The sequence below is a fragment of the Scyliorhinus canicula genome, chromosome 4 (assembly GCF_902713615.1).
Source record: "Scyliorhinus canicula chromosome 4, sScyCan1.1, whole genome shotgun sequence".
Classification (NCBI taxonomy): domain Eukaryota; kingdom Metazoa; phylum Chordata; class Chondrichthyes; order Carcharhiniformes; family Scyliorhinidae; genus Scyliorhinus; species Scyliorhinus canicula.
Window position 1 is genome coordinate 201,248,881 of NC_052149.1, and position 23,940 is coordinate 201,272,820.

Below are 23,940 nucleotides of genomic sequence, written 5' to 3' on the forward strand. Positions count from 1 at the left end.
TTGTCAATCATCAGAATTTTCAAAACTTGTTTTTTTAAATATCTTTGCTGTAGGCATTGCCAGAAAGGCCAGAATCTGTTGCCCATCCCTAATTGCCCTTGAGAAGACTGGTGGTGAACTGTTGCCCTGTGATCCTGCAGTCCATTTAGCTATTTGGGCAGGTGAAAGGCTAGGCATCCTACAGTGACTGACCCCCCAAAGCCTGCCCGCCATCTGCAAGGCATAAGTCAGGAGTGTAATGGAATACTCACCATCTGCCTGGATGATTGCAGCTCCAACAATACTCAAGAAGCTTGACACTATCCGGGACAAAGTAGCTTGCTTGATTGCTATCCCTTCCACTAAAAATTCAAACCCTCCACCACCAACAAACAGTGGCAGCTGTGTGTACCATCTACCACCACCTGGAGGCTCCCCTCCAAGTCACTGACCACCCCCCACTTGGAAATATATCACTGTTCTCTCCCTAGCAGCACTGTGTGTATACCTACACCTCCGAAGACTGAAGCGGTTCAAGAAGGCAGCTCACCACCTTTTGAAGGGCAACTAGGGATGGGCACTAAATGCTGGCCTAAACTGTAAATGAATTTTTAAAAAGAAAATATATCAACAGTGCTGTTAGGAAGGGAGTTACAGGATTTTGACCCAGTGACAGTGATTGTAGTTCTAAATCAGGATAGTGTGCCTTGGAGGGTACCTTGATGGTGGTGTTGCTATGCATTTACTGCCCTTGTTCCTTGGTGATAAGAGGTTTACAGTCAAAAGTGTCTTTGTGAGTTGTTGCAGTGCATTTTGTATATAGCACTGCTACCACTGTGCATCAGTGGTGGAGAAAATTAATGTTTAAGTTGGCCAATTGGGGTGCTGATCCAGCAGACTTTTGTCCTGGATGGTGTCAAACATCTCTAGCGTTGTTGGAGTCGCACTGATTCAGGCAAGTGGAGAGCATTCTATCACACTTGATTTGGTGGACAGGCTTTGGGCAGTGAGGAGGTAAGTTACTTGCCTCAGAATTTCCAAGCTATGACCTGTTGTAGCCACAGTATTTGTATATCTGCCACACTGTGTTAACTCAGTGATATTGCAATTATGCAGCTCTTGAGGTTTTCCCCTGCCTGACTGATGCTCAAACAACAAAGCTGAAAAATAAATAATTCTATGACGCATTTCTATGTCATTGAGGAGGCTTTAGACTATTTCACAGCAATAGCCTGCTCCGAAAAGTGCTCCCATTTTGACAGCTGTGAGGAATTCTACCAGACCAGTGGAAGCAATCCATAACGTTCTAAAACAAATCAACAATATTCTGAATAAAATAACCCACAGCATTATTTTAAAACAAAACATCAATTTACTCTATATCCTATTGTTAATGGACACTTAAAATCCCGGGACCATATCCGGACCTGAATCTTTCCCAAATTCTAATCAGTTCTTCCATAGGTCATGCCCTATCGAGGTACCAAGTATTGTTGCAATCTGTTTGTTTTTGAGATATGTTGTTTAAAAGCAAACATCAATAGGTGAAAAAATCTGGAATTAAACACTAGCCTCAGTAAAGGTGACCATGAAACCATTGGATTGTTTTCCTTATTGGTTCACTAATTTTTAGCGAAATTAATCTGCCAATAAGCAATTATTATTATCTGGCCTGCATGTGACTCCAAACCTACAGCAACATAGTTGACTCTTGATTGCCTAGTAAGCTACTCGGTTGTACCAAGCTGCTACAGAAAAAGTCAAATGGGTCAAAAACCTGGAACTCCCTAATAGCATGGTGCATGTACTCACCAGATGGATGGCAGTGGTTCAAGAAGGCAGCTCACCAACACCTTGCGGGCAATTAGGGAAGGGCAACAATACTGGCTTTTCCAGTGCGACTCTCATCTTATGAAAGAATACATTTACAAAACCCATCAAACTCATGTCAATTATTAGTAAGGAGTCTCACAACACCAGTTTAAAGTCCGACAAGTTTATTTGGAATCACTAGCTTTCGGAGCACAGCTCCTTCATCAGGTGAATGAAGCAGTAGGTTACACAAACACAGCATATAAAGACAAAGGGCTATATTCTCTCAAAATGGGACTATGGCTGGGATTGTCCAAGACTCTGTCCCCCAATCGTATGCAGCGCGGGGGTGGAGAATGGGGCGTCAGGCCCATGACTCCTTCGCTTGATTCTCCGGAGAATCGGCGGCAGTCGTGCTTGCGCGGTCGACGGCGCCGGTCGGGGGCCGTTCAAAGAGGGCCCTGCGGCGATTCTCTGCGGACGATAGGCTGAGTTCCCGCCAGCGTGGTTCACATATGGTTCCACCCGGCGGGAGCTCAGAGTCGTGGCTGCGGTGGCCCTCCTGGTGGGGGACTCCGTCACCGGGGGGCCCAGGCCAGCGATCGGGGGCCACAATCGGTGGGTGCGTGCGAACTTGGGGGGGCCTACTTCAGCACTGGCCTACTGTAGGTCTGCCATGCACCCCCGTGTTGTGGGGTGGCTTCATTAGGAAATCCCATAGACAAGCGATGGGAGGAGAATCCTGCCACCAGCAAATGGTGTGCTGCTGGGAAATTATGGGCTGGGGGACCGGAGAATCCAGCACCATGATGTACAACTAGAGTAGAGGTTAGGGGGAGCTGTTGCACTGCAAATCTTAGCTGCGTTTTAAATTTAATTTTGGTCAGATGCTGCCATCTGATGGTGACATTTTTGAAACAATTAAACATAAACACTGACAAGCATGAACAATTCACAGCAGTCAAGGAACGCAAACAGGGAGCTTTAAATATAATTCAAGTGCAACAATGGTCATTTTGACAATGAATACAGCAACAGCAATGAAGGTGATGCATTAACATCACTGCATTTGAATTACTGGGTGCGATCAAACAACGTCGTGCAACCGAATCGGGTGTGACGAGGCCATTAAATCTCACGAGAGGCCACTTGTGAGATTTGTGACACTCGGAATGCCTCACGAGAATTAACGAGATCTCGTGAGACGTCATGATCTGCATCTCGCCCCCGCCTGCTCGTTTACAGAGATGCATAGATCAAATTGAGTAGTTGAGTCGGAAACGTTAGGGACCTTCAAGCGGCTATTGGATAGGTTAGAATAATGGAGTGTAGGTTAACTTCTTAAGGGCAGCATGGTAGCATTGTGGATAGCACAATTGCTTCACAGCTCCAGGGTCCCAAGTTCGATTTCGACTTGGGTCACTGTCTGTGTGGAGTCTGCACATCCTTCCCGTGACTGCGTGGGTTTCCTCCGGGTACTCCGGTTTCCTCCCACAGTCCAAAGATGTGCAGGTTGGGTGGATTGGCCATGAAAAATTGTCCAAAATTCTTTGATTAACCTAGGACAAAAGTTTGGCGCAACTTCGTGGGCCGAAGGGCCTGTTCTGTGCTGTATTTCTCTATCTATCTCTATCTCTCTAATCATGTCAAATTCTGAGTGGGCTATCTGGTGTGCCATGTTATCTAGGTGACATTCTTATTACAGGTTCAAATGATGAAAGAACATGTCAGGAAATTGGAAGATATTCTTGTACGTTTGCGAAATTGCAATCTTAGAGTCAAGAAAGAAAAGTGTGAATTTTTAAAGTCTTCTGTCAATGATGTGTGTCACATCATTGACAAAGACCGTTTGCATATAGAACCAAAGAAGATGACGGAGATAGTAGAAGCTCCACGTCCACAAGATGTGATACAGTTGACGTCATTTTTAGGATTGCTCAATTATTAAGACAAGTTCATTCCTAACCTAGCAATGAGGCTTAAGCCATTACTCACTTTGTTTTGTGTCAAATGTGCTTGGCACTGGATCAAAGAATGTGAAAATGCTTATCAAAATGTCAACCAAGTTTTGAAGGAGCCAGAGTTATTGGTCCATTATAATCCAAAACTGAGGCTACAGCTTGCTTCTGACGCATCACCCTATGGTGTTGGCATAGTTGTCGTGCAAATAATGCCCTCAGGACAGGAACAACCAATAGCATTTGCCTCTGCAACATTAACTAGCGCTGAGTCGAACTATGCTCAACTACAAAAATAAGCTTTGAGCATCATTTTTTGGGGTAAAAAGGTCCCACCATTACCTTTATGGGTGTCATTTTACTGTTTTGACTAACCATTGACTCTTAGCCATTGAATCTTTGGGCTGTATATAGGTTAAAGGGATATAGGAAACTGGCAGGGAGGTGGATTTGAGACCAGCAGGAGATCAGTCATGATCTGATTGAATGGCAGAGCAGGCTCGAAGGGCCGAATTGCCTATGTTTGCTCCTAATTCCTATTTTCTTATGTATACAGGTATTCTTTCTTTAGCAGATAGTCAATTGCAAAGATCGTCTGTGACCTTCCCGGCACACGATTATCCAGTAACGTAAGTCAGAACAGCGTGCAAATGCAGCGCTTTATCTAGACTGCTGCTAGAAGTCAAACAAGATCAGGAAGTCAAACAAAAATCTGATGAAAATTTCATAAATATCTTATATCTCTCTCATGTTGAAAATATACCGGTAACTTCATCTCAAGCACAAATGTGTACCGGATCTGATCCGGTACATAGTGGGTTTCCTAATGTGTTAGTATTGGGATCTTCTTTAGGCAGTCCTTCAAGATTGCAGATGACTTGTTTCCACTCCAGTTTGATGGGTTCTGAGATGTTGCTATGTCCAATATGTGAACTGCAGACTCTGCCACATGCAGTGCTTGAAGGTTTGGGTGGATCAGGTTTTATGGAGGTTTGTATGTTCTCTTCTACACCTCGACTTCACCTTTTCAGGTTCTTGAGAAATACTCTCAATCTGTTCAGTGCCTTCCTGCGTTTTGGTCAGTCACAAGCCAGGCACTCCCATGAGTCCACGGGACCTCTCTACGGATGCTTTGAGGACACCCATAAAGCGTCTTCTATTGTCCTCCTGGGGTCTCCTGCTCCAAAAGAAGTCTGAGTTGAGCAGTTGCTTTCGGAGTCTGTTGTCAGGCATTCATGACTCGCCCAGGGGAGCTGCTGTTGAATATTCATGCTGTTGGACTGCCTTTCTTGCCAGTAAATTCGGAGGATATTGATCATTGATAGACAACCAGCTGCCACTTTGCCACCACCTCTCTTGTCTCTGTAGTAGCAGACTATTTTGCCAACATCCAATCATGAACAAGACACAATTTCTTCCAGCTAAACAATAACGTTGTTATTGTTTAGGGCCCTCGCCACAAACTTTGTACCATTGACACTCCATTCTCCTTCCTGGCTGATGTCTCAGCCTGAGTTATATTATATTCGCCGTAAGGTTTTTTTTTACTGAGCTTCTGAATCTACATCAGCTCCCATCATGAACATTTATAACTTAGCTCAGTTGGCTGGATGGCTGGTTTGTGATGTGGAGCGATGCCCCACATGAAGGCCCCACATTATCAACCTCACCCCTTGTCTGAGGTGGCAAATCACCATCAGTCAGCTCTCTTTCAAAGGGCAAAGCAGCCTATGGCCCTCGGGGACTATAGTGACTTTTATACCTACATAGCATTGTCTGCCTTGCCCGCTACCATGGCCATTTTCTGTGGAAACCTTCATTGTTCAATTGTCACTCCCAAACTCAATTACTCCTGAGGAGTTGCCATCTTCCATCAATTTCAATTCATCTAAAGTGTTGCCGCCTACATGCTATCTCACACAATTGTTCGTCCATCATCGCTATTGACCAACATTAGTTCCTGATTCACTCACGCCTTAAATTTAAAATTTGCATCCTTGTATTCCAACTCTCTATGGCCTTACCATTCCCTGTATGCCCTACAGACCTCTGTTTAACTTTCCCGTTCCTCCAATCTTGGTCTCTTGTTCAGTCCTACTTACCATTACTCTATCATTGTTGAACATTCTGCTAGCTGCCTATGCCACATTGCCTAAGATTCTACAATCACCCACCTCTGCTTCCTATCTCCCTCTCGTTTGTTTAGGCTCTCTTTAAAACCTACCTCTTTGACCAAGCTTTTGATCATGTTGAATTTCTCATTCTTCTGCTCATCTACCTCGGATATTCACCAGAAACAGGATGCTTCTGTCAAGCCAAAAAGACAATCTGTAATCAGTAATGTGGTATATGAATTTCAGTGCCAGGTATTTAGGTTGTATGTCCAAAAGACTGGCAGATCATATAAAACAGCATGTCCATTCCACTGTTTGCAAAGGGCAAGGTGCAGACTGTGCCCAACCTGCCCATGCTTGCAAAATTCAAAACACAAATTCCAACATTTGGTGGGATTCCGCGAAAGGGTAACTTTTGGAAAATAATCCTCAGTGTGTTAAGAATTAGGCTGATAATCAATTTAAGTTTGTTAGTCAGGCTCACATCTGCATGTACTGGAAGCTACATATCTTAATACATAGGGCTCTGGTATTTGTAGGCAGAAGAAACATTTACACACATTGCATCTATTTAAGATAAATAAAATAAGTGACAGCCGTTCGCTGGTTCATTTCCCAAGGCAATGCCTTCACAAATCAGGGGCAAGCTAAATAGTTTACATTCCAAACAATGCTTGGTAACATTCTCCATGACACCATCTCTACCAATCAGAGTCCACTTGCCAACGGGCTAGCGCTCTCTTCTCATGTAGTATAAGTTGTTGTTCTCTTTACATTTGGTATTCTTGTGAATTGTCTTTTTTTCCCCAGAAATACTCAGGTTCTGTACTACCAAATGACTGTTAAAAGCCATGCTTTTGATCAGACTGTTGTTAATTTGGCGTAATATCTCCTTCTGTTACTTGATGCCAAATTCTGTTAAATAATGCTGCAGTGAAGTGCCTTGGGATCTTTCACTACATGTAAATCTTTGTATTAATAGGTGGTTGTTGATGTGTCACTGTGAAGTGCCATGGGACATAAAGGCTTTACATAAATGCAAATTGTTGTTTTAGTGAAAGACAAACTTAGCATTGATAGAATTGTCATACACACACTCACTTTTGGAACGCAGTGGGGTAGAAAAGGCAAAACCCCTGGAGTAATTTAAGAAGCAGTTGAATGCCATGAATGCCAGGACTCTTAGGCTATTCTAGCTGGATTAAATAAAGAATGGTTTTTCTCATCTATAAATATCTTATGGAGTGTGGTCTACTATAGTATGGATGGCATTTTGATATACAATCTCCTTAATTATATCACCAAAGCATAGAGGCATGGCTTTAGTTTAATGAAAGAGGAATGACTAATTCAATGCAAATAGAATTTTGCATTTGCTTATAAAGAAATAAGTGCCACTTTGTTTTCAGTTACTATTTACATAAAATAAATATTTTATGTTGTACACTGAAGTTATTCATGTTTTATTCATATTCTTTAGTCATATATTATATGTTGATTTACAATGCATTAACTTTTAATAATATATTGAATATTACTATGCTGCTTCATTGCTAATTGCTGGATAGCAAACAGGAAGCAAAAAGTTGCAATAAATGGGTCTTTTTCCGATTGGCAGGCAGTGACAAGTAGGGTACTGCAGGGATCTGTGCTAAGACCCCAAATGTTCACATTATGTATTAATGATTTAGACGAGGGAACTAAATGTATTATCACCAAATTTGCAGATGATACAAAGTTGGGTGGGAGGGTGAGCTATGAGGAGGATGCAAAGATGCTTCATCGGGATTTGGACAGGTTGAGTGAGTGGGCATTTGCATGGTAGATGCAATATAATGTGGCTAAATGTGAGGTTATCCACTTCTGTAGTAAAAATAGGAAGGCAGATTATTATTTGAATTCAATCCTACTTGCAACATCATTTGTTTCTGTCCAAACATGAAAAAGTCAATGCCCATAATATAAAAGATTTATATTATGTAAATAGTAACTGAAAACAAAGTGCTACTTATAGCAGATTGATGTAAGGGTAACCATGGTAAGCCAGATGTAACCAAACTAGCAATTAGACCTGTAAATGTGCCTGGATTTGAATCAGTCAATTCATGGGATACACAGATAGGCAAAGAATCAAACCTGGCCAGAACATCTCAGCCCAACAGCCAAACTACTTTATGTAGCAACAGCCTCTGTAAAAGACAGCATGTTGTTAGAATTATGGAAGACTGCCAAGATAGGGCAGGTAAGGCAGGCTACATTACAAAGTTAGATTCACTCAAGGGATATGGGCAGGTTTCCTTGACTGCCTGTGTGAAGGAAATCTCCACCTTCATAATTCCAAATGGATTATACCGATGTCGAGCTATGTCATTTGGTCTCCAAAATGCTTTAGCTTCCTTTCAAAGGCTGATAAACTAGGTGGTGGAGGGTTTATCCAATTGTGTAGTGCACCTGGACCACTTCCTAATGTACAATGACACCTGGGAAACACACTTAGAGCAACCAGAAGCTCTTTTCCAGAGTGTACAGTCGGCTGACCTCGTGGTCAATCTCGCAAAGAACAAGCTCGCTAAGGCTAAGGTGACCTATCGAGGACATGTATTATGTCAAGGACAGATAGTGTCCAGGGCTGCCAAGGTACAAGTGTAGCCTAGTTCCCCATTCCCACCATGAAATTTAGCCCTGTGGTTTTAAAAATGGGCATACAAGCCAAAGATGGCTGAAAATATAAATTAAGTCACTGGCTGAATTGCTGATGGGTGATACTAAGAGAAAGGAATCACATACTGTCTCTAGACAAGGATACATCAAAAGCATGAAAATCATACATAAACTAACTGCCATCTCCTGTGGAGATAATGGGATCAGTTATCATCTCAGTAGGAATGATATCCAGTAAGCAATGGTCCAGACCTGTTGATGTATTTTTGCCTTGTAGGAACATACAAAGGCTGGGATAAAAGCCAACTGCAAAACTTGGTCAGAGTTGACTAGTGCTGGGTAGTGTCAGCGTGTGACACAGGAGGAAACACGGCAGACCACTGCAAGTTTTGATGGTAAGGCTCTCTCTCTCTCTCCCTGATTGTTGAAGCAAGCTAAGTCAGCAAAGCCACTGCCGAAAAAGAACAGGACAGCTTCTCAACCAAATTGCAGAACACTGAATCTCAAAATTGACTATTCACCTGCTGAAGTTAGTGTTACTGGAATCACGAATCGCAATGGCTGCAAAGATCCACCAGATACTCTTCATGGACAAATCAAAGACTGATTTTTTACTTTTTAACTTACCTTTGGACTCAATTCTCAATTCTAATCTGTGTGAATGTATATGCATGTGCTTTATACATTTTCTTGTATTTAGGAGATAATAAATTCACTCTTTCTTTAACTCTTTCTTCACCCAGAGAGTGGTCATTCTGTGGAAGTTGCCACCACAGAAAGCAGTTGAGGCTATAACATTGTATGGTTTCAAGAAGCAGTTAGATATAGCCTTTGGGGGCACGATGGTGCAGTGGTTAGAACTGCGGCCTCACGGCACCGAGGTCCCAGGTTCGATCCCGGCTGAGTCACTGTCCGTGTGGAGTTTGCACCTTCTCCCCGTGTTTGCGTGGGTTTCACCCCCACAACCCAAAGATGTGCTGGGTAGGTGGATTGGCCACGTTAACTTGCCTCTTAATTGGAAAAAATTAATTGGGTACTCTAAATTTATTTTTAAAAAGATATAGCCTTTGGGGTGAAGGTGATCAAAGAATATGGGGGGAAAGCGGGATGAGGCTATTGAGTTGGATGATCAGCCATGATCATAATGAATGGTGGAGCTGCTCGAAGGGTCAAATGGCCTCCTCCTTCTCTATTTTCTATGTTTCTATGTAACTCAAGAGTGCTTGGCTAAATTGGCTCTTTTCAAAACATAGATATTGGGCTGGGAAAAGGCATCTGCAAGGGAAGAGATCTTTTTTAAGATAATCTTGTTGCGACTAACCGAGGGGGTTGAATAAAGAAAATGAGCCTCCTCACCAGGGACAACAAATTTGAGGAACCTTGCCTGGGGACTGGCCGTAACAACCTACACCACATGGACTGCAGTGGTTCAAGAAGGAGGTTCACCGCCACCTTCTCAAAGGCAATTAGATATCAACAATAAATGCCTAGCCTAGCTAACGATGCCCACATCCCATGAAAGAATTTTAAAAATTGGGACTCAATTTAAGACTCAATTAGTCTCTTAATGAATTATGAATAGCACTAATATTTTTTTAACATGGTTACAGATGTACAATGCCTCATGTGTTGGGCAGTAGTACAGAAGGCAATGATGATTATGATTTGCCTATGGACTTAGTCCATACTTGCTGCGTTTACGCATTGAAAAGCACCTTGCTGGCCCCTGTTTGACATGTATACTAGATTGGTTCTCCAGTTGACTGTGGGGACATGTAATAACTCATTGTAAAGAAAGGCAGGCCTTTCTACAGCACCACCTGGAGCCTAACAAAGGCCCTTCACATGCAAGTAGCAAGTCTCAACAAAAACATAGAAAGTGAAGCCAGGGAGATAAAAGAGCGTGAGTAAGATCGGAACTGAGAGCGGAACTGGAAGGATAAAACTGTGCTAGAAAGAGCAAGACTGGGAGTGGAGCAGGGGAAATAAAAGAGCACGATAGCAAGAAAGAGTGAGACTGAGAGTGGGGCTGGAAGGATAAAAGAGCACGAGAAAGAGAAAGACTGAGAGTGGTGCTGAGGAGATAACAGGCGTGAGAAAAAGAGAGACTGAGAGCGGAGCCAGGAGGATAAAGGAGTGCAAGAAAGAGCGAGACTGAGAGCGGAATCAGAGAATTAAAAGTGCACAAGAAAGTGGAAAACTGGGAGCGAGAATGCAAGGTTGGAGTTTGGAGCTCCTGAGGTGAAATCAGGATTCAAAAGTAATGTGGAGCAAGTGAAAGAAGCTGATTGAATGAGTATGGTCGGATACGTATTTGCTACTTTTATCGCTGACAGTTTGTAAGGTCTATATTTTGTGGCTCATAGTTTTAAAGGGCTATATTCTATAGTAACGAGGACCAGGGAATAAGGGTCCTACATTTGCACTGGAGTGCTGAGCTTGTGGCATTTGAGTGCTACAGTGAGAGTTTGGTGACTGAGGGAGTGCTGAGCTTGTGGCATTTGAGTGCTACAGTGAGAGTTTGGTGACTGAGGGAGTTAGGTGAGGAGGGAGTAAGGTGCTCCTTACATTTCAGTTCCTATATTTATCAAAGAGCGTGAAGGGAGCCAGGAGTTTAGAGTACAGCTGACTGGAAGTAGAGTCGGAGGGCGGAGGTCCAGTTGGTCCAAGGGGCAGCTAATTCTGTAAAGTAAGAGGGGATGGAGGCTAGGGCAGTTGCATGCTCCTCCTGTAGGATGTGGGTGGTGAGGGAAACCACTGGTGTCCCCGCTGACTATATCTGCGGGAAGTGCACCCAACTCCAGCTCCTCAGAGACCGTGTTAAGGTACTGGAGCTGGAGCTGGATGAACTTCGGATCATCCGGGAGGCAGAGGGGGTTATCGAGAAGAGTTACAGGGAGGTAGCCACACCAAAGGTACTGGACAAGAGTAGCTGGGTTACAGTCAGGGGAAAGAAAACTAACAGGCAGACAGTGCAGGGATCCCTCATGGCCGTTCCCCTTCAAAACAAGTATACCGTTTTGGATGCTGTTGGGAGGGATGACCTACCGGGGGAAGGCCCCAGCGGCCAGGTCTCTGGCACTGAGTCTGGCTCTGGGGCTCAGAAGGGAAGGGGGGAGCATAGAAAAGAAATAGTAATAGGAGATTCAATAGTTAGGGGAATAGATAGGAGATTCTGTGGTCGCGAGCGAGACTCCCGAAAGGTATGCTGCCTCCCGGGTGCCAGGGCCAGAGATGTCTCGGATCGTGTCTTCAGGATCCTGAAGGGGGAGGGTGAGCAGCCAGAAGTCGTGGTGCACATTGGTACCAACGATGTAGGTAGGAAAAAGGGTGTGGAGGTAATAAACAAGTTTAGGGAGTTAGGCTGGAAGTTAAAGGCCAGGACAGACAGAGTTGTCATCTCTGGTTTGTTGCCGGTGCCACGTGATAGCGAGGCTAGGAATAGGGAGAGAGTGCAGTTGAACACGTGGCTGCAGGAATGGTGTAGGAGGGGGCTTCAGGTATTTGGATAATTGGAGCGCATTCTGGGGAAGATGGGACCTGTACAAGCAGGACGGGTTGCATCTGAACCAGAGGGGCACCAATATCCTGGGGGGGAGGTTTTCTAGTACTCTTCGGGAGGGTTTAAACTAATTTGGCAGGGGAATGGGAACCGGATCTGTAGTCCAGCAACTAAGGAAGACGATAGTCAGGATGCCAAAGCACGTAGTGATTCAGTGGGGAAGGTAACAATGACAAAGGAGAGTACTTGCAGGCAAGGAGATGGGTTGAAGTGTGTATACTTTAATGCAAGAAGCATCAGGAATAAGGTGGGTGAACTTAAGGCATGGATCGGTACTTGGGACTACGATGTGGTGGCCATCACGGAAACTTGGATAGAAGAGGGGCAGAAATGGTTGTTGGAGGTCCCTGGTTATAGATGTTTCAACAAGATTAGGGAGGATGGTAAAAGAGGTGGGGGGGGGGGTGGCATTGTTAATTAGAGATAGTATAACAGCTGCAGAAAGGCAGTTCGAGGGGGATCTGCCTACTGAGGTAATATGGGTTGAAGTCAGAAATAGGAAAGGAGCAGTCACCTTGTTGGGAGTTTTCTATAGGCCCCCCAATAGCAGCAGAGATGTGGAGGAACAGATTGGGAAACAGATTTTGGAAAGGTGCAGAAGTCACAGGGTAGTAGTCATGGGTGACTTCAACTTCCCAAACATTGAGTGGAAACTCTTTAGATCAAATAGTTTGGATGGGGTAGTGTTTGTGCAGTGTGTCCAGGAAGCCTTTCTAACACAGTATGTAGATTGTCCGACCAAAGGGGAGGCCATATTGGATTTAGTACTTGGTAATGAACCAGGGCAGGTGATAGATTTGTTAGTGGGGGAGCATTTTGGAGGTAGTGACCACAATTCTGTGACTTTCACTTTAGTTATGGAGAGGGATAGGTGCGTGCAACAGGGCAAGGTTTATAATTGGGGGAAGGGTAAATACAATGCTGTCAGACAAGAATTGAAGTGCAGAAGTTGGGAATATAGGCTGTCAGGGAAGGACACAAGTGAAATGTGGAACTTGTTCAAGGAACAGGTACTGCGTGTCTTTGATATGTATGTCCCTGTCAGGCAGGGAAGAGATGGTCGAGTGAGGGAACCATGGTTGACAAGAGAGGTTGAATGTCTTGTTAAGAGGAAGAAGGAGACTTATGTAAGGCTGAAGAAACAAGGTTCAGACAGGGCGCTGGAGGGATACAAGATAGCCAGGAGGGAACTGAAGAAAGGGATTAGGAGAGCTAAGAGAGGGCATGAAAAATCTTTGGTGGGTAGGATCAAGGAAAACCCCAAGGCCTTTTACACATATGTGAGAAATATGAGAATGACTAGAGCGAGGGTAAGTCCGATTAAGGACAGTAGCGGGAGATTGTGTATTGAGTCTGAAGAGATAGGAGAGGTCTTGAACAAGTATTTTTCTTCAGTATTTACAAACGAGAGGGGCCATATTGTTGGAGAGGACAGCGTGAAGCAGACTGATAAGCTTGAGGAGATACTTGTCAGGAAGGAAGATGTGTTGCGCGTTTTGAAAAACTTTAGGATAGACAAGTCCCTCGGGCCTGACGGGATATATCCAAGGATTCTATGGGAAGCAAGAAATGAAATTGCAGAGCCGTTGGCAATGATCTTTTCGTCCTCGCTGTCAACAGGGGTGGTACCAGAGGATTGGAGAGTGGCGAATGTCGTGCCCCTGTTCAAAAAAGGGAATAGGGATAACCCTGGGAATTACAGGCCAGTTAGTCTTACTTCGGTGGTAGGCAAAGTAATGGAAAGGGTACTAAGGGATAGGATTTCTGAGCATCTGGAAAGGCATTGCTTGATTAGGGATAGTCAGTACGGATTTGTGAGGGGTAGGTCTTGCCTTACAAGTCTTATTGACTACTTTGAGGAGGTGACCAAGCATGTGGATGAAGGTAAAGCAGTGGATGTAGTGTACATGGATTTTAGTAAGGCATTTGATAAGATTCCCCATGGTAGGCTTATGCAGAAAGTAAGGAGGCATGGGATAGTGGGAAATTTGGCCAGTTGGATAACAAACTGGCTAACCGATAGAAGACAGAGAGTGGCGGTGGATGGCAAATATTCAGCCTGGAGCCCAGTTATCAGTGGCGTACCGCAGGGATCAGTTCTGGGTCCTCTGCTGTTTGTGATTTTCATTAACGACTTGGATGAGGGAGTTGAAGGGTGGGTCAGTAAATTTGCAGATGATACGAAGATTGGTGAAGTTGTGGATAGTGAGGCGGGCTGTTGTCGGCTTCAAAGAGACATAGATAGAATGCAGAGCTGGGCTGAGAAGTGGCAGATGGAGTTTAACCCTGACAAGTGTGAGGTTGTCCATTTTGGAAGGACAAATATGAATGCGGAATACAGGGTTAATGGTAGGGTTCTTGGCAATGTAGAGGAGCAGAGAGATCTTGGGGTCTATGTTCATAGATCTTTGAAAGTTGCCACTCAAGTGGATAGAGCTGTGAAGAAGGCCTATGGTGTGCTAGCGTTCATTAGCAGAGGGATTGAATTTAAGAGCCGTGAGGTGATGATGCAGCTGTACAAAACCTTGGTCAGGCCACATTTGGAGTACTGTGTGCAGTTCTGGTCACCTCATTTTAGGAAGGATGTGGAAGCCTTGGAAAAGGTGCAAAGGAGATTTACCAGGATGTTGCCTGGAATGTAGAGTAGGTCATATGAGGAAAGGTTGAGGGTGCTAGGCCTTTTCTCATTAGAACGGAGAAGGATGAGGGGCGACTTGATAGAGGTTTATAAGATGAGTAGGGGAATAGATAGAGTAGACAGTCAGAGACTTTTTCCCCGGGTGGAACACACCATTACAAGGGGACATAAATTTAAGATAAATGGTGGAAGATATAGAGGGGATGTCAGAGGTAGGTTCTTTACCCAGAGAGTAGTTGGGGCATGGAATGCACTGCCTGTGGAAGTAGTTGAGTCGGAAAAGTTAGGGACCTTCAAGCGGCTATTGGATAGGTACATGGATTAGGGTAGAATAATGGCGTGTAGGTTAACTTCTTAAGGGCAGCACGGTAGCATTGAGGATAGCACAATTGCTTCACAGCTCCAGGGTCCCAAGTTCGATTTCGACTTGGGTCGCTGTCTGTGTGGAGTCTGCACATCCTCCCCGTGACTGCGTGGGTTTCCTCCGGGTACTCCGGTTTCCTCCCACAGTCCAAAGATGTGCAGGTTGGGTGGATTGGCCATGAAAAATTGTCCAAAATTCTATGATTAACCTTGGACAAAAGTTCGGCGCAACATCGTGGGCCGAAGGGCCTGTTCTGTGCTGTATTTCTCTATCTTTCTCTATCTATCTACAGTAATTGATATTATTTGAGTTTACATATCTTCCAAAAGTTTTAATTTAAAGTGGTAAGTCATGGCAGGACAGCTCAAATCTGTGATGTGCTCCCCCTGCTCTCTGTGGGAAATTGGGAATGTTTCCATGGCCTGGGGCCAGCATGTGTGCTGGAAATGTCTCCAGCTGCAGCACCTGGAAACCCAGGTTTCAGAGCTGGAGTGGCTGTGGAGCATCCACGAGGCGGAGCGTATGGTGGCTAGCATGTTTAGAGAGGTGGTCACACCGCAGGCTAAGACTCTACAGTTAGGAAGGAAATGGGTGACCACCAGGGAGAGCAAGAGGACTAGGAAGGCACTGCAGGAATGTCCTGTGGCCATTACCCTGAAAGACAGATATACACCTTTGGATACTGTTGGGGGGAATGGCTTCTCAGGGGAAAGCAGCAACAGCCAAATTCATTGCACCACGGTTGGCTCTGCTGCACAGGGAAGGAGTAAAAAGTGTGGGGATTAAATAGTTATAGGGGATTCAATTGTAAGATGTTTCTGTGGTTGCAAACGTGACTCCAGGATGGTATGTTGCTTCCCTGCTGCTCGGATTTCTCAGAGTGGCTATGGAACATTTTGGAGGGCGAGGGGTATAAATGACAGGTGAAAAAAAGGATGAGGTTGTAAAAGCAGAATACAGGGAGTTAGGAAGTAAGTTTAAAAGTAGAACTTCAAAGGTAGTGATCTCAGGGTTGCAACCAGTGCCACATGCTGGTCAGGGCAGGAATCACAGGATATATCAGATGAATACATGGCTGAAGAGGGTGCGAGGGTGAGGATTTCAGATTCCTGAGTCATTGGGACCAGTTCTGGGGGAGGTGGGACCAGTACAAACTGCACAGGTTACACATTGGCAGGGCAGCACGGTAGCATAGTGGTTAGCACAGTTCCAGGGTCCCAGGTTCGATTCCCGGCTGTGTCTCTGCCTGTGCGGAGTCTGTACATTCTCCCCGTGTCTGTGTGAGTTTCCTCCGGGTGCTCCGGTTTCCTCCCACAGTCCAAAGATGTGCCGGTTAGGTGGATTGACCATGATAAATTGCCCTTAGTGTCCAAAATATGTTGAGTAGGGGTTGCTGGGTTACAGGGATGGGGTAGATATGTGGGCTTCAGTGGGGTGCTCTTTGTAAGGGCCGGTACAGACTTGATGGGCCGGGTGGCCTCCTTCTGCACCGTGAATTCTATGACTAGGATTGATGCCCTCGGGACAGTATTTGCTGGAGTAGTTGAGGAAGGTTTAACTAAAATTGCACGGGTTTAGTAACCTATGCAAAGAGTGAGAGGAGGAGGAAACACAAACAAGAATATAAGACAAGTAGGGGAATAAGAAATGTGATAGGCAGAAAAATCAAAGGCCAGAATCAAACAGGACCACGGTGAAAAATAATGCGAACAGAACAGGAATGTTAAAAAGGCAATCCTTAAGGTTTAATGCCTTAATGCGTGGAGCATTTGCAATAAAGTGGATGAATTAATCACACAAATTGATGTAAATGGGTATGATATATTTGAGATTATGGAGACATGACTGCAGGGTAAACAGGGATGGGAATTGTAAATACAGGAGTATTCAGTATTTAGGAAGGACAGACATAGAGGAAGAGGAAATTGGGTTGCATTGCTGGTTAAAGAGGAAATTGATGCAATAGCAAGGAAAGATATTAGCTTAGATGATGTGGAATCTGTACAGGTAGAGCTGAGAAACACCAAGGGGCAAAAAAACGTTAGTGATGGTTGTACATTAGACCCCCTCCCCCCCCCCCCCCCCCCCCCCCCCAAAACTGTGTGGTGATGTCAGAAACAGGATTAAACAGAAAATTAGAGACACATGCGATTAGAATGCACTTGGTGCTTGGGATGTACTTACCCCGCTTTGATGTGGTCAAATTCCAACAGGCCAGTCTGCTGCGGTGGGTGGTGCTGCTGATCGCCAGCCAAGCAGGATTCTCCAGCGGGGATTAAGGAAGAAAAACCAGGGCATCGGCCCTCTTCCCCATATGTAGCTCTGGCTGGTCCGATACCCTGAAGCTTACCACTTTCGGGTACGGCTCCGCCTTCACCCCACAACCTTGGACATCACCTCAAAGAAAGCTGTCCAGAACTCGGGCAGGCCCAGAACATGTGGGCATGGTTGGCCGGGCCTCCCTGGCATCATTCATATTTATCTTCCACCTCCGAGAAGAAACTGTTCATTCGGGTTCTGGTTAGATGTGTTCTATGCACTACTTTGAACTGCATGAGGTTTAGTCTTGCGCAGCAGGAGGTGGTGTTGGCCCTACTCAGTGCTTCACTCCAGAGTCTCCAACCCACTTCAGTCCCGATTCCATCCTCCCATTTCTGCCTAGCTCCGTCCAGTGTTGTCCTTGCCCTTTCCAGTAATCATCCACAGATATTCCCACAGTTCCCCCTCTCCTTACTGACCATGTTTATTAACTCTTCCAGTAAAATGTCTCTTGGAGTCCTAGGGTATCTCATTGTCTCTGTGCAGGTAAAGTGTTTCATTTGAAGGTGCCGGAGTTCCTGTCTTATCAGTAGCTCCAGATCTTCCATCAGTTCATCCAGGGTTGCGAGTCTGACTGCTAGCGTGTGTTCCCCCTCCTCCCCACCCACCCTGTCCTGTCCCCATTTTTTGAAGGTGTTGTTGAGCATGGCTGGCGGGAATTTGTGGTTGCCGCAGATGGGGGGCCACGGAGTACATCTCGATTTAGCCGAAATGCAGCCTCATTTAGTTCCACTTCCTCAATATGGCTAGCATCACCGGGCAGGATGAGTATTTTGCCAATGGGGATGGGAGCGCTGCTGTGGCGAAGGCTCAAAGTGTCATTCCCTTGCAGGAGGACTCCTCCAGCCTCACCCATTCCACGTTGGGTTCTTGTATGTATCCCCTCACCCTTTCGGCTGTGACTAGTGGTTATATTGCAGGTCCGGATTGGCCTGGCCGCCCATAATTTTCCTCCTTTGCAATGGTGGCTTGGGGATTCTTTGGCTCTTTCTCCCCCACACAAACGCCATGATCATTTTGTCTATCAAAAGCCTTTGAGGATGAAGATTAATATGGATCTGAACAGGAAGAGGAACCTCGGCAGTACGTTCATCTTGATCGTCTGTACCCTCCCTGCCAGGCAAAGCGGGACCGCATCCCATCCCTGTAGGTCCTTTTTTACTTCCTTCGCCAGACTGGCCAAATTCCAATTGTGGATCTGTGTCCAGTCATGGGCAATCTGGATCCCCAGGTAGGGGAATTTGCTTTGGGCAAATTTGAATGGTAGTCCGTCCAGCTCCATCCCTCCCCTGTTCGGGTCCACCGGAAATGCCTTGCTCTTGCCTTTCGGGTTTGTAGTCCGAAAAGGCCCCAAACTCTTCCAGGAGTTCATGATTACTTTCAGGCCGTTCTGTGGGTCCAAGATAGAGGAGCAGGTTATCCACATAGAGTGAAACTCTGTGCTCCCTCCCTCCTCTATCGATGCCCTCCCAGCCTTTGGCATCTGTTTAGGGGCTGTTTAGCACAACGCTAAATTGCTGGCTTTGAAAGCAGACCAAGCAGGCCAGCAGCACGGTTTGATTCCCGTAACAGCCTCCCCGAACAGGCGCCGGAATGTGGCGACTAGGGGCTTTTCACAGTAACTTCATTTGAAGCCTACTCGTGACAATAAGCGATTTTCATTTTCATTCATCTCGCAGAGCGATCGCCAGCGATTCAAGTGCCAGGGGGAACAGGAGTGGGGACAGTGGGCATCCCTGCCTTATGCCTCTGTTCAGCTGGAAATATTCAGAGCTGGTGGTGTTGGTCCAAATGTTCGCCTTGGGGGCATTGTAAAGGAGTTTCACCCACGAGGTGGACCCCGTCCCTAGCCCAAATTGCTCCAGTACCTCAATTAGGTAATTCCATTCGACTCTTTTGAATTTTCGGGCAAAATTCACATAAAATTGCCTTATTTGGTTCGGGTCTGGAGGAGAGCCACCTGATGTGCGTTCACTCAGCACATCACTGTCACTGGAAGCCCCAATCATTTCAGCCTTAAGCCAACAAGAAAACAATGCAGAATTCCCAACCATTTGCTAATTATCTTGCTTTTGGAACCGGCATAGTTTTGTGTTAGAGGGGCGGTATGGTGGCACTGTGGTTAGCACTGCTGCCTCACAGCTCCAAGGTCCCAGCTTCAGGTGACTGTGTGGAGTTTTCACTTTCTCCCCGTGTCTGCATGGGTTTCCTCTGAATGCTCCGGTTTCCTCCCACAGTCCAAAGATGTGCAGGTCAGGTGGATTGGCCATGCTGAATTGCCCCTTAGTGCCCAAAGGTTAGGTGGGGTTACTTGGTTACGGGGATGGGCTGGATAGGGTGGTCTTTCCAAGGGTAACTCGATAGGCTGAATGACCTCCTTTGCAATGTAAATTCTATGATGGATTCTGAGAAGGGCACAAAATACAGCATTCGTACACAGGGGCCATTTGTCATTTTCTGCTTGATAGCTGGCCTTGGTAGAAAATGCATCAAAAATGGAAATAAATGTACAAATATTGCAGGGCTTCCATTGAAGGATTCAGCTTTGGAGGGCACATCATTTGTTTGGGAAGGGGAAATAATTTGGAAAGAAGCCTGCAAGACAAACAAGTGTGAAATAGATTCAAATATTTATTTTTGGAGATATTTTGCATTCTTTGGCAGGGCAGTACCAAACTGTGTAAACCTGTGGGAGATTATTATTTCCCTTCAAACATCTGCTGCAAGGCATTTGATAAAGATGAGTGAACGTATAAAGCGACGAAGAAGCACAGAAATCAGGCAAGAAATCTCTCCATGCTGCATACTTCAACCAAAATATTATTTTATTTTTTTTCATCAAATAGTACATTTTTCAATGACTTAATAATCCCTTCTGCTTACTTACAATATTTGGTTGTCTCTCAACATGGAGGTTACCATGTGTTACTGGCACTTTGCATGAGCTGTAATTACACTGTTGAAGGGGATAAGACATCTGTTGTTTCTGAAAGCAGTTTTCTACAAAAATGCAAACAAATCTTGTGTGTAAAGAAAAAAAGCCGACAAGTTTTTTTTTTGTTTCTTTCTTGTCACCGAGGGCAAAATGATAGTTATTGGGAAATACTAAATATTAGAACTGCTATAAAATCCCTCTTTCTATCTCTACTTGTTTTAATCCCCTAAAAATATAACTCAGAAAAATATTACAACTGCCTGAAAAACACACACAGAAAAGCAAGAAAGCACTGAGTCTCATATTTATACATTTTTTTGTTTTTTTCTTTCTTCAAAATTTTTATACAAATAGGCAAGAAAATGAAATAATAACAATAAAACTATATGATTGTTTGAACATTTCAGGGCTTCATAAAAGTAACATCCAGGTCAAATATTGACCTCATTTATCTGTTTGACAGTATAAATGCTAGTTTTTAACTGCCTGCAAAGCAGTCTTTTATTAACAATGGAAAGACCCATAAACCAATGTAATACACATAGAAAGCACTTATTAGTTAAAATAAATGTTTTCAGATGCTACCTCAAACAAAAATATCTTTACCGATTCATTTTACTTTTCACACAATTAACACACAAGCGTCAACATGTGGAAGGAAAGGGAGGAGATGCAAAAGCACCAGATTTGGATCAAAATCTGGAGATCAGTAGCCCTTCCTTGAGGCCTGCTCCATGAAATGAGTTCTAGCAAATGGCACAGGTGGGTAACTAAGTATTTCCTTCATTGGTCTGTCTATGTGTTTCACTGCAGTTGTTAATTCACAGATTGCTTTGTTTTTAGGCTTACTCGGTGTGTAAGGTCAATGCGCGAAATTTTTGTTTATTTTTCACACACATTGTTAGGCACGCAAACTGTAGGGAAAAGCTCTCATTCTTTCCAACAGCGTGTCCTAACATGAACGTGAAAAAAGCAACCTGTGAACTTGTGCACCGCTTCCATTTCTCACAGCAGTCAATCTGATTGAGGTTTTCAGTGTAATAACAATTTGTGAACCGCTTAAAGTGAGATTTTTACAAATGGGCTGATGCACTCCTAGATTCATTAATCACAGGATCCGTGTAGCTACAGGAGAAAGGAGCTCCTCAACTTGCTAATTTCGGCTGGATTCAAACCTAGATCGAAAATTGAGAAGATAATGCCCCAACATGTTATCCTACCCTGTACCAATAGAACCGAATCGAAAGACGAGTGTAACATTTTTAACAATTAATTTGATTTCATCTTGGTTTGTGCAACTCATAACTGATAAACTCAAGGAGCTATTCGAGGAAAAGCAAAAATTACCTCTGGGCTGAGTAGTCACAAACGTGGGTGGACTGACTCCCCTAAAACAATACCACATTGTTTAGCTTCTCACAGAAAGAGGAAGGTGCTGATAATGTAACACTACTGAATCTCCCAATTTTCAATCAAGCCAGTTCATTCCTAGTCACATGGGAAGTACTGGAAATCTCTTATGTAACGTTTCTCCTCGACTGCCAAACTGGGCTGAGAGGATGTTTGGGGGATGGAGGAACAAATCCTTGGTTGCTCAAGGGTAAGGACTGAATATCATGCAAAAGAATAAACTTGTTTTTTTTCCAACGTGCAGAGCGTTCAAAAATAGGAGATAACTGTTGAAGGCAAAATGTATGAATTTCACCTAGAAAGGTGGAGTTAGCAGGTTGGGCCTATTCCACAGTCCTTTTGCCAAAAGTAATGTCTGGATTGAGAATCACTGGCACTGACCTACTGGCTTATCTGAATTGACTCCTCTCCCTCCCACTAACTGCACCCCTCCATTTTAATCCTCCAGGTTCCACCGACTGTCAATTTTTCAAGTTTGCCCCACAAATAAGATTTACAAATTTAAAGGGACAGTACATAGCTGTGGAAGTAATGCACCTCAAAATCATAATGACAAAATGTAATCTATTCTTTTTGAAGTGCAACTTAACTAAAAATTATAAACTGAAGCGAAATCCATCTTTGTAAGTCCATCAAGTTGCATTCAACTCCAGTAGTAAATTTGTAAATGTAAGGAATTTAAAGCAAATTTGATGAAAAAAGTATTCATCTCTAGTCTAGGCCTTATGGGAAAATAGGTACAGTCTCATCCACTATAAAACCTACAACAGGTTTCTTCCTGTCAATTTACCACATCTGGTGAAAATATCTGTTTGGAGGACATGAGTGCCCAGCTGCTGAGTGTAGATGAAAGATGGGGCCCTAAATAACAAATCCATTTAGAAAGAGTAGTCATCTATGTTCATCTTTTCTTAAAAGGTGTTTATTGATAGACCCTCCCTGTCCATGAAGAAATAATGCTCCCTAGACAAATTACAGCTATATAAGACTTTGTGGACTTTGGACTGATATAAACTAATGCTTATTAAACTAATCCAGTCAGTGCTGAAAACATCAGAATCAGAAATCAGAATGCTCTTGACTTAAGGAAGGAGACCTGAAAATGTTCTTTGGGTGGCAACTATTGTAAAATATCCACTATTTGATGAATTCATCAGCTCCAACAGTCAGAACTGTTTCCATTGCTACAGACGGAGAATGGAAATAACTTGCTTTGCCATAGAACTGTGAGGATAAGGAATGTGTTTAGATATATTGGTATATACAAAGATAAACATGACCCCAGATAAAAGCACTAAATAGGAAATAGCCTGGTTTTGTTGGTTACATGGCCATAAATAAAGTAATTGGTTACTTGAATAGTTTTGAACCCCATCACAGATGGAACAATCAAGATAAAGACTGCCGGGAACATGTTAAATGACAACTTGCATATTGTTTCAATCATCCAATGTTCCTCATTGGAAAATCTTGCAAGAGTAGAATCAGATTTTGTGTTTTGATAAGATGCCAAAGTTTAAGTATATTTCAGAGCCACTCATTCTTTGAATGTACACTACACTGATTGGGCCTGGTGAAAGGCATCATGGAATCTCCATATTCAAGCACTAGGATGCTACTATTCAATTAGTCATCTTGGTAGAAGTTGCCCATTATCTTGACATCGTATGCTGATGTGGGGTGTTCAGTAAAGTACTATTATATAGTTGAGAGTCCAGTGTAGATGGTATAGAAAGTCTGGTTAGATTTGTGTTAGGCTGGGGCTGAGCAGAGAAAGAGACTGGGTTTGGCTGTGCTTGTTGCACTACTTCTGCAGAGTTAGCAAGCTTGGTTGAAGTTTCTGCTGGAGGCTGGAGTGCATTAGGAGAGGAAGGACAGTCCATTACACTTCCATCTGAAGAAACTGGGCTGGTGCACCTGGCTCCTCCTTGCAGGTATCGAATGCATTTCTTTTTCTTCCTAAGAACAGTGAACAGAGTTGTGTGTAAGTAAATTGTGAATTTGCATCACTAAACTGCACGCTAAGATTGATACCTCACAACTTTACCTGTCCACTTAAAAGGTATCTGGTGACACAGCATAAAGGTTTATTGAGAAATAATCTGTGCCACATAAGTATCAGTTACAAGTTATTTTCCTACAATATTCTCAAATGGTGAGCTCCCAATACCAGTCAGTTCATTCAGGT

At 44.0% G+C, this 23,940-nt stretch overlaps 1 protein-coding gene across 5 annotated transcripts in view; it reads right to left on the reverse strand.

The window, feature by feature from the left end:
* Window positions 1-20,214: 20,214 nt before the first annotated feature.
* Window positions 20,215-23,940, reverse strand: part of tcf7 (transcription factor 7) — a 265,368-nt gene continuing 261,642 nt past the window's right edge. For 3 of the 5 annotated variants that reach the window (XM_038795905.1, XM_038795903.1, XM_038795902.1), the window contains one exon: window positions 23,525-23,711. Coding sequence is in view for 2 of the 5 variants with exons in the window: in XM_038795900.1 (XP_038651828.1) it covers window positions 23,405-23,711 (307 nt within the window). In the remaining 3 variants the exon portion in view is untranslated. Of the gene's footprint in view, window positions 23,712-23,940 lie in introns of all 5 variants that reach the window. The other 2 variants (XM_038795900.1, XM_038795899.1) reach the window with 1 other exon arrangement.